Here is a 13,554-nt window from a genome sequence, read left to right as displayed (position 1 = left end):
AGCATTACTAGTAGTCAAGCCATATTTGCGTATTATGGATTTTTAAAAGGAATTTTCGCATAAACATGGAATGGATAGATTTTGAAATTGATCAGTTTGTTGCATTTATACTATCGTATGGTTGACTGATTTATGAAGAGTCTATTACACTATATCTTTTATAGATTATATAATGCATTAATCAGGTATTTCGTTTAAAAAACGCATTGAAATAGTTTGTTATCGTAAAAAGTAGTGGTATATTTGTTTAGACTATTGGTCATTAATTGATAATTGGGAGTTGTTGTTTGAATTTAATGATGGATAAAAACATTGATCTGGATATTTGTTTTTTTGTTGATGCTGTACAGTGTTTGGCAAAGTGTGTAACAACATACACTATTGTACATATATTGTTAGGCAGATTTTAGTAATAATACTGCAATCACTGAAGATTGTTCTTTCTATTTCTTGTCACATTCCTCGCCTTTATGCTGTTTCCATTCTTTTTTCCATAAATCTTATTTCAAGGAATATCGATAAGAATGAACTCGTCAGGATAATAAAGAATGTGTTTCTTTAAAAATATCTTGAGTGAACTTCAATCCATTTGATAGATGATGATGAATAACTAGAAAAGTAATTTTGGAAATATAATTATATTGTAGTTTCGTTAGAAAAAATCTTTTGGATCTGTAACTAACGATCGTCAATAAATATTCGTAAATTACTATTCCAAACCGAATATTTCCCCATTTATAATATTGCAACTGTCACCAGCTATCTGATGCAACGTAACGTACTTCATAAAAACTTTCATGTTTACCATTTATTCTGAAACTTTCATACCGATTTCTCGGTAATTTATGACAATTACTTTTTGGATGCCGGCTCAGTGGTCTATTGGTTAAGTGCTCGCGCGCGAAACCAGCAGGTCCTGGGTTCGAGTCTCGTAGAGAGAGAGGTCGTGGATACGCACTACTGAGGAGTCCCACGATAGGACAAAACGGCTGTTCAGTGCTTCCCTGTTTTCCATGGTGGTCTAGCTTCAACTGACGCATGATCTTAACCATTGAAATTATTTTCTCGTTAAACATATTTGTTTTTTAGTCAAATGATTATGTTGCTTGCAATTTATGCATGTTTACGAAAACATTTACCCATATTTTATGTATATCGTTATTTTGAATACTACTTTTCAAGTCATAAACACATTTCAGACGGTTGAAAATTACTTTCTGATTATTAACTAAATAGCTAATCGATTAACTAACTAACCATCTTTTCCATACTATTTGATAATCTAATTCATATTGTATTCCACTGTATTTTTGATTGATTTGGTATTATTGCTTCGTTTGTTTTTCTTTCATTTAAAGCTTATTTGAAAATGAAAATACTTATAGAAATATCGTTTTAAACCCTGTAAATCCATCTACTTATTATCGTGATTTTGAACGAATCGATCAATCTGGGAAATTTGGATCACTGTATGTTATGTTTTAGTTAGTATTATCGTTGTTAATGTTGAAGTCTTCATAATATAATAATAATAATAATAATAATAATAATAATAATAATAAAGATTAAATGGATGTTAAGACAATAAGTCAAAATCACCGAGACCTAAGATATTCAAGATGATTCAAATCTCGAGTAGACGTTTTTAAGCATTACTGTTGAAATCACATCTTATGTGTTAAGTTTAATGATAGACACAAACAGGTAGTTTTTGATTAGCGAACTTGATGCTGATTCGTTATGTTGCTATTTCGAACTGTTTCACTTTTTCCTGGTCTAGTTAGTCGAGTAGTATCACCAATCGTTTTACAGAATATGTAGGTGTAGACTAGCAATTAATTAATTGTCGTGTAAGTGATCTATGAAATTAGTCTTTTCCAACTATCTATGATATGTCATCACATTTTAAGAAGGATTATTTGCGTAACTTAATAAACTAGTTATATTTGTTGTATATAGATGGTTGATTTAATGATATTGTAAAATTGTTCCTACCGTCAATTATGGTTTTATTGATACCAAGTACCATTCAACATAATTTTTACAGATACGACTATTGGTCATTGTAAATAAATCATATAAAAATTATTGTATTAAAATATTCATTTTGATTTCTTCCTTGATGTAAAACAAATCCTCATCTATCATCTTCGTATTCTAACTTCCGTTATACGATTCGTATCTTCTAGCAATAAGTATTAGTTTTAAAAGTAGTCTCTTTTATGATTGACGTAACTAAATGATGTAGTTTATGTTTTATTCTCACCACTCTGCTTGAGCATCTGAGCTACCTGTTCCTGTCATCTAGATATTTCAACAATTAATATATCATTATGTCTATTAATCGCATAACATATCCTGGTGCATTTCTGAAAAGTGTACAACTTTTCGTTGTCAAAGTTACAAAAAGCCCAATAAGAGATAATGTGGTCGCTGGCAATATGCAGCGAAAAGACTATACATTATTCAGATGTTCATTTACTGAACTGCCAACATCTAACTGGTGATCACTCAATATTTATCGTCAGGATTGACCAAGAAGTAAGAAACGGAAACTTGTTGAAATACTTTGCGCTGAGAATTCTATATTGTACCAAAAATATAATATTGAAAAAAGCTTATAATAAAAAATATAACAAACGAATAAATTATCAATTAATAACTCTGTTAGCGTGACATAGACTGGATTAAAGCATGCTCGATGCACGATTGCTTTGGTGCACGCTGATTAGCTAATTCTTATCCAATCAGCATTAGCCAGTACTAAGTGAACACTAGAATCTTCTCATGTAAAAACTATAAACATACTAACGTTTTCCCTATTGTGCTTCTGACTTGCCTCTTACTTCCATCTAATTTTGTTATTCGGAATATAATCCCTTTCCTGTTCAACCGTGTTCTGATTTGGGGACTTTGCCGAGTGATTTGGTGTCCAAGACTACTAAGTAATAGGAATAGCTGGGTTATAACCGTAAGAGAGAAATATAACAAACTCCTTTTATTTAAAGAATACAAAGTGTAATGAACTGATCTTGTTTTTTTCTTTCTTTTGAAAAAAAAAATAGTTCTCGTATTAATAAACATTCTCGTTCAAAGCAGATTAATCGTTCATTTCATACACATATTTCACCAAATCATTCAAAGCATTCACATCATTCGAATAAAACTATTAATTATCATAACGATAATAATCATAAGAATAATTTTAAAAAGATGGAGAACAATAAAAATATTGACATAATGTATTCATCTGAAGATAGTAATTCAAGTATATCCTCGAACGATAAACATTCAAATCATTATAAACAAGTTTTACCAATGAATAATTCGAATTCTGTGAGTTCTTTTAAATATGATACTTATTCAATGTTAGTTAGTATTATTTTTATGAATAATTTGTTTGTTTGTCTAAATAGTCTATGGGTTGTTTTTTAAAGATAAGACTCTATACTCTCTATACTTCTTCGCACACCATCCGTCTATAATCCGTAAATATCATTTAAACAGTTGTGCTAATCTGTTTTTGTGAAATATGATTGAATTGCTTGTATACTCAGTCCAGGAAGGATTAGTTCATTGACACAGATTTTTTATTATCCGCTTCATTGTTTTTTTTTCTTTAAATGGTCTGTGCGTGTGTACGATTCGTAGTTTAATACTACAATTGTTTTTCTGTGCGATATTTGTTTCATGCTTTTAACTGTATTGTGTTTGCATCTCATTTGTTTTTCATTGGTAACTCTATTCAATACACTAAAAAATAAAGCATAGATTATAACTTTCAATCCAACAACAGTTCTACAAATTTAATTAAAGTATATATTGGACAAGCGAAGAAATACTATGAAATAGTACTCGATGATGATTATTATTGTTCACTGAGAGATGCAAAAACATTTCATTTCTAGTTACAGTCATATTTCTATTCAAATAAACTACATTATTTTGTTAATACTCTGTGGGAAATAAAAAAGAACAATACTGAAATGACTTGCATTTTATGCGTTTGATTCAAGTGACAAATTACATTAGTAGACAAGTGTATAGAATTATTCCCGAGTTTAATGTACTGACACAGTTTTTTTGTCATTTAAATTTTACCAAATCTTTTCTGTTGCAAAATGATCCATAAATGTAAATTGAATGGATGAGTTAGATCATGTATTATGTGTATCCCCACCATCTACCTTACCATGCAATGCTTACTGGTGTATAGATCAAGTTGGAAAATAGTTAAAGGTGACTAAACGAAGACTAGATTGTCAGCTCATAAATCTATTGACTATTAGTTGGAGCTGTGTAAACCATTTGATGTTTTCAAGTTGAACAGAAAAATGGTTCAGTTGAATCACTGAGCTGAAATGCTACACAATATCGGTATTTTCCTATTTGAATAATTTCTTCACGATATTGTAATGTTATAAATGGGTAACTGTTTCATCTTGTGTTAAACGTCCATTGATGATAGGTTTCACTTAGAACTACTGGAAGTTCATTTGAAAACTAGTCGCTAATTAACATTTACTTACTATCTACTTTAGTTTATTTAATCCAAAGATAAGTTGTTTTTTTTTTCATTATGAACTGTTTTTAACTTAATAACGAATTCTCATAAATTGATTTAGCTATTTACCACTGGAAAGTTAGAGAAGATAAGGCTTCACTTTGGTGATCATTGTATTATATACATAATAGAAAGAAGTTCTAAGAAGTAGGCAATCAACCATGAACATTTAAGAAGCTCATTTTAATTGTCATGTAAAGATTATGATTCAAGTTGCGTTAACATCAAGTTATGTAATTTGGTGTCTATTTTGTTATATGTAATGATCAACCCTAAGATAATATTGAAATAATTGTTTTCAATTAGTTAACTGAATAACTTTGTGACATACCTTAGGCATTCACTCCAAATCACTAGGATACAAAACACAACATTGGAAAATGGTTCTGGAATGGTTTAAGTTTGGTGTCACCCGAAAACCATCATAATTCATGCTACTTAACTTTAGATGAAGTTACATAATGGTAACTGAAGATGAATACAGTATCATGTACAAAATGAAGTGCTTTGAATATGAGAAAAATCACCTCAAGCAAAATAGACTCTCTCTTTATTTATATCTAAATACGGACTGTAATCATTTCAATCAAACAGTCACGGACATGAATTCGACAGGAGAAAATTCAAAATTCTGGGTTGAGAAAATTCTAAGACTAGCAGACAATTTTTTAATACATTGCATTCAGATCAATCGACTGGTAGTAAACCCATTAGTGGTTATCTAATCTATCAACGCAGACGATCAGAGGTCAGCTGAACAAATTAGTCAACGTAATTTCAAGGATAAATGAAGATACCAAGTCTAAAACAAGGTTACTGGAATGAACTGATGTAGAATAACTACAAAGTTCATTTCTATATCAATTAGGTGCTGATGATTTTGTCTATGATGACAAACTCAACAACGCTAAATTAAGGAAGTGATAACTTTGTGAAAGAATTTTGAAATATGGATTTAATGCTTTAGAAATGAGTTTTGTTTTCTTTTTGTTTTAAAAGTTTGTTCCTTGTTTTAAAAGTAGAATATTTACGAGAATAACTGAACTCTTACGTGGTTTATAAAAATAAATATGCTTGAAAACTCAACTATTGATTTTGTTGTCGTAGCATAAACACTTACTAAAATATTAAGAAAGGTTCTGGTGTGTGATAAGTTTTCTTTGGGAAATTACTAATAATTTTTGTTTTGTTTTTTTTTGCTGAAAAATTTACTTATAGGTAGGGAAATGTGTCAGTCAATCGAGGCAACAATCAACAGGTTCTCCATCGACATCAGCATCATCCACATTATTACCAGCTTCATCAGCTCTACAAGAAATCCTTAAAGCAGCTTCATCAACCAGTCGATTAGCACAAAAACTTCGTTGTAGCTTAGAAGATTTGTGTAAAACTGAATCGAAATAGAGCGAATTTTGTGTTCCAAACTTTCAACTATATTGTGTATAGTTATGTACTTGTGTGTGTATTTCCTTCTCACATAGTTTTACTGATTTACTTTCCTTTGTATTTTCACTATATACACATCCCATCTTATACGTGCTTACCAATTGTGTGTAATGGGATGTCGTGATAGAGGATGTTGCCTGATTGTGTATGTGTATACATGTCTGTGATAGGGAATTTATGCGACCTTTTTTCAGCTTTATCTCCTAGCTTTCATATATATATTACGTATTATCATTGAACAGTAGATATATTGACTGATTGTTTGATTAAGAATAATCTTTCGTATACTGAATATAGCCATATTTCTTTATTCTAGTAAAACAAATAACTGTATTCTATATAAATATATCCTTCTTTGTAGATAACCGTACCTAGTAAATAGTGAATATCTTTTATTTCATCTCTTCATTTCAATCATCATATAATTCTAGTGTTAAACTCATTCATTATTAATATGATTACTATTATAATTAACATTGTTACCTTAATTATATTGAGCCTATCTTTATCATATTCTCAATTTTTTACATTCTTCCTTTTGTAATGATATTCTTCACTGCCTTCAAAATACGCTTTCGAACTATTGTCATATTGAAATGAGAAAGTGTGTGAATTGACCAAAACCAACTTGATATTCTTATGCATACACAAACTACTGCTGTATGTTACTGCTTCCTTTAAACATTTCCCCTTGTATTATGGTTATTATTTTATTCATTAAAAAAGTGCATTTGTCCTTATGTTATCATTATAAGAACAGAAAGATCTTACTGTGTCTGTTTTTTTTAAAAAAAATAGATTAATTAATTATTTCTCAATTGAACAGTATTATACATATTCTGTCTTTGAAGGAGTTTTTCCTCGAGATTTCCTTTCTTTTAGAATTAGTAACCTATCCATCTGTTACTTTTTTGAAATTCCTCGTGTGTTGGAGGTCCAGTTGTTTGTTTGTTGATTTTCGAACCTTTGAATTTATTTGGATTGTTTTCTCTATTTGTTTCTTTTATCAGTGTTACTTCTTTCCACTTTGTTTTAATTCATGAATAAATTATAAGTGAAATATTCTGTTGTTTGAAATTTTTTTCGTTAACTATATTTCAAGAATAGTGCTTTAATTCATGTGCTGAACAATTATTAACTACACTTTTTAAGTGCCTTTAACCAAACCATTTTATATGGCGTTATCGAGTTTCTTTGGCAGCTTTGAGATTCTTATGACTTCACTAGCTTTGTTCACTAAACGAATTAGTCATTTATGTGGTCACAGTTGATCTTGTAGTTTGAATAGCTAAAAATGACGCTAAAATATGTTGTGATTTGCCCGGATTCGATCAGTCGGATTATTTTTTAAAAAACGTCCTTTCTGGAACGCTTTCTTAATCGTTAATTCCCTAAATGTACTTCAGGCAGTTCATTTTTTCTAGATTTCTATAAATAGCTACCGAAAATTCTAATAAGGAACTGTAACTATTCAGTTGGAATTAGTCAATATTTGAGGGTTAATTCCTTAAGTTATCAGTTCATGAATATGAGTTTTCATATCACAGTAGTAAAACGAATTTTTATGGAATACTGTTGAAGACTATTAATTCAATATCTCAATAAGTTTATTATGGTCAATTGAATATAAGATTTTTTTAAGATGACTGATAGAATTTTCAGCAAAACATGGAGAAAAGTGTTTGAACTTGGTGAGCTTCCCCATGTTGCCGTAGCAAATGAGAAATTATTCAATAATTGAATCTCCAATTTTAATGCTTGATAGTAATACACCGAATGTCATATTTCTTAAAATTAAACAGCATTTTATAGGCGACGATTGCATCGTTTATTCTGGTAATGTTCAGTCGAAGTTTTCAGTATTTAACTAAAATAACGCAGCACAAAAATGGTATACTAAACGTGTGTGTGGTTGTTTTAACACCATTTAATAAATACACTTGTCCAGTTATTATTACTTTTTTTGGACTAGATCTATATCTTCATGCCTAACAATTGTTTACATTTATAGAAGGGATCTGTCTAAATATTGTATTCCTTTTATAACATAACCAAGTATATATACCAAATAAAAATTCGGGCAACATAAACACAAATAAAAAACAAGCATAATTTGATTAAATGACATTAGGGTATAGAGAAGGATGTAATACTTTTTAACTGATATATTACATGTTATTTAGTTCCCTAATAAATACAAATTTATGTACTAGAGAATATCAAGATGAATTATGTGATTTGTTTATTTTTCTTTAATATTTAGATTTTGAACTTTAGATTATCAGTTGTGTTACATGTTATTGGTACTCATTTTGAATTATTTACAAAGAATTATGCAAATAAAAGAAAGAATATCAACGGATTATGTACCTTAACAAGGTTAACAAATCCCTTTCATAATATAATAGCTGGGATTGTTTAGAATGATCTAAGTTGGTAAATATTAATATTATAAAAATAATAATATGATTGTTAAACTATGGAGTAATTTAGTTTCCAATCAGTTTTGATCAATTAACTAACAGATTATCAATGAATTGTTTATGTTGTTATCAATGAATCTTATACTGACAAAGTTGTATTTTCATGGAATGTCATAACTTGTCATCTTATGATGCTTAGATTGAATAAATGGAAAATTTCTTTTTAAATTTATTGTTGTCAACCAATGTAAATATGTACTTATAAATCATTTGCAATATTTATATTAACGTAGCTTATTATTTATATTATCATGTTGCATTTGCCTTTAAGGATTGGATGCTAATATATACGAAAAATATAACATATTTGATCCCTAACATTTAATACTGTGCATATATACATATTCATATATATAATTTCATCTAGTCGTTAGGACAGTTTCATAGGCTTTACCAACACAATCATGTGTACTTCTTTGCTATATTAAAATGTAAGCATACAACTACTAGTATGTTCCGATGTGGTTATATTTTTTTTCGGTCAAAAATAAATGATTATTAGATCTGATAATGTTTCTTTTAGCTGTGAATATTTTCGTAATATTGTTATATTACGAAACAATTCAAAAATAATCTAATTAAAAGGAAAAGGCCTTCCTTATTAGACGACTATTCATAAATATAAGATTAAAACACTTAACTGTTTAATTAGTACCGATTGGAAACAAGCAAGAGAAACATGTATTATTGATTTGTTCAAAATGACGAGTTTATGTCGGATTTCATCTCTGTGCATTTGGTATTTGTTTTAATTGGTATACTAATAACTATACCGAACAAGCGGGTTTTTTTTTCTCAATATTCTGAGTGTACACATCCATTTCATGTAATATGTTTTTTTAGTGGACAAGTATTTTATTTTATGAATCTGTTCTGAATGCGCTAACTTCCTAGTTTGAGTCCCTATGACGTATTCAACTTTGAAGATAGATTATAACTATATAATAATCCTTCTTAAAACACAATGGAGTACGTATTGATCCCTTACCTCTGTGTTTAACAAAGCGAGAATAATTTAGTAGTAAACTTTGTGTTACTGACCAGTAGTATACATTTTGAAGTATATTTTCGAGAATTTGTTTTTCTCAAGTCTCATATAAGTTAACTGTTGAATTTAGTTATAATTTGTTATTACTCATTGCAAAATATTGTCAGATTGAAGAGTTATTTACTTAGTATGTTCCATCGATCAGTAGTGGTACCATTATTACTTCCTATATTATTTTTAGTTTTAGCATATTGGTTATTCTAAAAAATGATCACATACATATACATCTTTCAGTGCATTTAATATTCTGTAGAATACAAACTGAGTACATAGTACTTCCAAGTTTTTGTTTTATTGCGGTAGTTCGATGGAATGCAAAAAGTATTATAGCATACGAAACGATTGTCTTTGGTTGAGAAACATGTTTCTACTGGATAAATGGTTCGCAACATTCAACTTAATTCTCTATGCCGTAAATTGAGTAACATACAAATTACAAAACATGAAGGAAGAAAAATCTGTTTTACATATTATGTTCTAGACTTAGTCGTATCATCCAAACTTCAACACTGAAGTGTTCCTACATTTGATCCTTATCAATCAGAAATTAAAACTGCCAGCTTAGAATGTATATCGAAGTTCTTTTCTAGTTAAATACAGGTATTAATTCCTAATCTATCGGAAGCCTAGAAGTTCTACCTAGAATATGTTGCCATGATTCCGTACACTTTAACGAAGTTGTTGAACTCATCATTTTGAAAACGTCCGTCAGTGTTCCAACTGCTTGATCTCAAACAAAACTGGAAATTTTCTTGAAACAGATATACCTTCCATAAAGAAGGTTATATGTATGAACTACAAATTAATACAAGTGAATTATTTTCTTATACATGATTTCACTTCTGTCTACTGAACATTTTGATTAGTAAAATGTACACACAGTTATATCATTATTATTTCCAGTTATTAGAATCTTACGATATTTGGTTTATAGATGTACTGATTCATATATCGCTTTTTTTATTATGATAATTATTATAGTTTGTATTTTTCTATTAGAAAATCTTAATCTTCCAGAGTGATGGTTGAATAGTTTGTTTATTTATCATATAATCGAATGTGTTGTTTTTCTTAAGTGAATAAATTGACATTTTGAAAAGAAAAGAAACCATTTTTATAATCTACTTTAATGATTCTATGTGAATAAGTATTGGAACGTAAATATAAAATAGTTGATTTTTATCTAATAATTTTTATGTTAACCACGTTGAGAAATTTTTCTGGTTAAGAAAACCAAACGTACAGTATTGTAGCGGTACATAAATAGCTCTGTAAGTCTTCGACATTAGATGCTGACAACATTAGTTTTAATGGACTCACCTAGTTGAAAGCGCTCGGTCATGCATCCGCACCAGATCACGAGTGGGAACGCCGTGCTCAACAACCCCTGCAATCTCTAACCCGATTAGATCAGACGACCCTCGATAAATTGATAGCCTATCAAATATATCTTCAAACCTCCTCGCTTCTATCTTTTGATTTCACTTGGTTGGTACGATTCATATTGAAATTATAAAATATAATCATAGAAAATGCATATATGTAAACAATAAACCGAGGAAATGAACAAATCAATTCGTTTCATTCATTTTGAACCAGTACAAGTAACATAATGTACACATATTGTTTTTTGTTATTGTTGTGTTCAACGGATATTCAAAACACATCTAAGATTATCATATGATGACTATATCAATCAATTATCTGTCTCATTTTATTTTACGATATTCGACAATGTCATCGTTTTCCAAAACATAAATTGACATTTTACATAATATCTGATTTAAGAACAACATTTTTATTGATTTTATGATCTAATGATCTATCCTGCTAGAATGGGTTATCTGTTATATTCGATTATAAAAAACATTATTGATTGATAATTACCATAGTTGAAACTGTAAATTTTCCCATAATTATATGACATAATATAATCTCATTACAACAAATGTACCGTGAAATATGAAGCTTAAATCAGTTGAACAATTTATACTTCTGATAAATGTTCTATGAAGAGCAATTTGTTCCATTTGACGAACAGCTCTCATCTTCATATTTATCACTTATGACTATGATATAGTCACATCTTTTAATTTCGGGTTGCCAATTAAATTTTTGATGTATAACATAAAAGCATCAGTTGAAAACCATTATTGAAGAATACCCATAGCTACTCCAACAATCCATTGAATAGCCAGATGAAATCAAAGGACAGACAAGCATGTTCCGTTATTGTGAGCTATTAGGTTGAGATAGTTCAATGAATGTTCAAGGGAATGGATTAAGGTTTATTGAAATCATGGTCACACAAAACTTCAAACCTCCTTTATGTTATCACTCTTGACTTACCTTATTAATATTGATATATTGTTCAGAGTGGTGTGTTTCACATTGTCTTCTTCATCATCTTTCTTACTTCTTACGTAATACACCTAATAAACCCATTATTTTTCACGTATGTGTTTTTACACATATGTGAGATCAGATTGTTCTAACTTTATCGCCTTAATATATCATGTAATTCTGATAATCTTTGTCTTTTCATTGCATTATCCAAATTTATCAAAATAACTAACTGTTTTAATATATTTAAAAATACAGGTCTATTTAGACTACAATATAGTCTTATAATCATCTGGTAATTGGTAATCACCGAAAGTCTCGATGTAAAATAAGGAAGGTTGTTTCTAACAGACATCAGCTAGATATGTTTGCAGCATCATTTAAAAGTATAGTTAACCAGAGATTTGAACATATGTCTTTCAGTAAATTGATCGTGGATATTTAATCTCTATTACTTCGGGCAGCATTCAATACTAAATTACAAGTCTAGAATGATTGCTCATTAGACAATGTGACCTACATTAAACAGTCACAAACAAATACTCACATAAATACTTCAAGTTTTTATATTGTGCTTGTTCTCTAATATACCTTTCAGAACAATATTATAATGTTTTACGTTTCACTGTATTATATAATTTCTATGCTTTGTATGTAACTGAAGAATGATGAAATCGCATTTGATACGCTAACGAATTACGTCCCCTTTGTTGATGTAACTTATGTTTACTATAAATTTTGTCTAAGTTACAGTACTGTCGTATAAAAACCAAGTAAACCGGAGAGCGAAGTATTGAGGCCTTGTATATTAAATTAAACACCTTTCATAAATAATTAAGATTTTAATATAAACGAATTGTTGGTGAATGTTTTTGTTTAGTGATTAGTTTAAATTCAGAAGCTACTGAAGGGTGGAAGAATAAAATCTCCATTAAACCCTACTTGGTTGGTGTATCTGTTTAAAAGAGTAACTATCATAAGGGTTGAGTTTAAGAGAGCACATAAATAAAGGTGAAGATTAATAAGGGCGACTATCAAGAGGGTGACCATCAAAACAGCTAGCATCGAAAATGGTAATAAATTTTTTTAGTATTTGAAACTTGGTTGATTCGCCGTATGTCTCTATGTTTCTATGATCCATGAAAAATGTGGTTCTTTGAGAGTTACGTGAAGAGTCTGTTATTAACAAATACTTTAATCTTTTTATTTCAGTAACATTTAGTTATTCTTATTACCTCAATCATCAGTGAGTATTAAATTTTGTATTGAGAAATTAGGATTACGTGACAAACGATTGTCTCATCATAGAAAAAGACAAAAATGTAAGAATCTTTTACACTTTCATTCTTCACTAAAATCATTAGTAAAGTAATATATCATATTTTTAACTTGTAAAATATATAGTAGCGTGTTTTTCAGAAAATGTCCAGTCATTCACTACTTCTGTTATTGGCTTAAAGGTATGGATAAGCGGTAGACGATATTATAAATTATGACTTGTATAATAGAACAATTACTGAGGCCCTATATAATTAATGTGAACAATAATAATCAGTCGTTTTTGCAAATATTCTAAAAGTTATCAGCAGCGCTCATTACCTGGCATTATATATTCTATCATCAACTACAGTCTTTCTAATTTGGCTATGCCCTTGATAATAGATGTTAGT

At 29.4% G+C, this 13,554-nt stretch overlaps 1 protein-coding gene across 1 annotated transcript in view; it reads left to right on the top strand.

The window, feature by feature from the left end:
• The window catches only part of MS3_00006842 (uncharacterized protein), a 65,409-nt gene extending 57,281 nt beyond the window's left edge, over nucleotides 1-8,128 (top strand). Inside the window, exons 18-20 of the mRNA XM_051215075.1 lie at nucleotides 1,359-1,469; nucleotides 3,066-3,336; nucleotides 5,783-8,128. Coding sequence (XP_051068259.1) covers nucleotides 1,359-1,469; nucleotides 3,066-3,336; nucleotides 5,783-5,968 — 568 coding nt within the window. The 3' untranslated portion in view covers nucleotides 5,969-8,128. The remainder of the gene's footprint in view (nucleotides 1-1,358; nucleotides 1,470-3,065; nucleotides 3,337-5,782) is intronic.
• Nucleotides 8,129-13,554: the final 5,426 nt, after the last annotated feature.

This window comes from Schistosoma haematobium, chromosome 2 (assembly GCF_000699445.3).
Source record: "Schistosoma haematobium chromosome 2, whole genome shotgun sequence".
In the NCBI taxonomy this organism is placed as follows: domain Eukaryota; kingdom Metazoa; phylum Platyhelminthes; class Trematoda; order Strigeidida; family Schistosomatidae; genus Schistosoma; species Schistosoma haematobium.
Note: the sequence above shows the minus strand (reverse complement) of the source record. Positions and strands in the feature narration are given on the sequence as shown.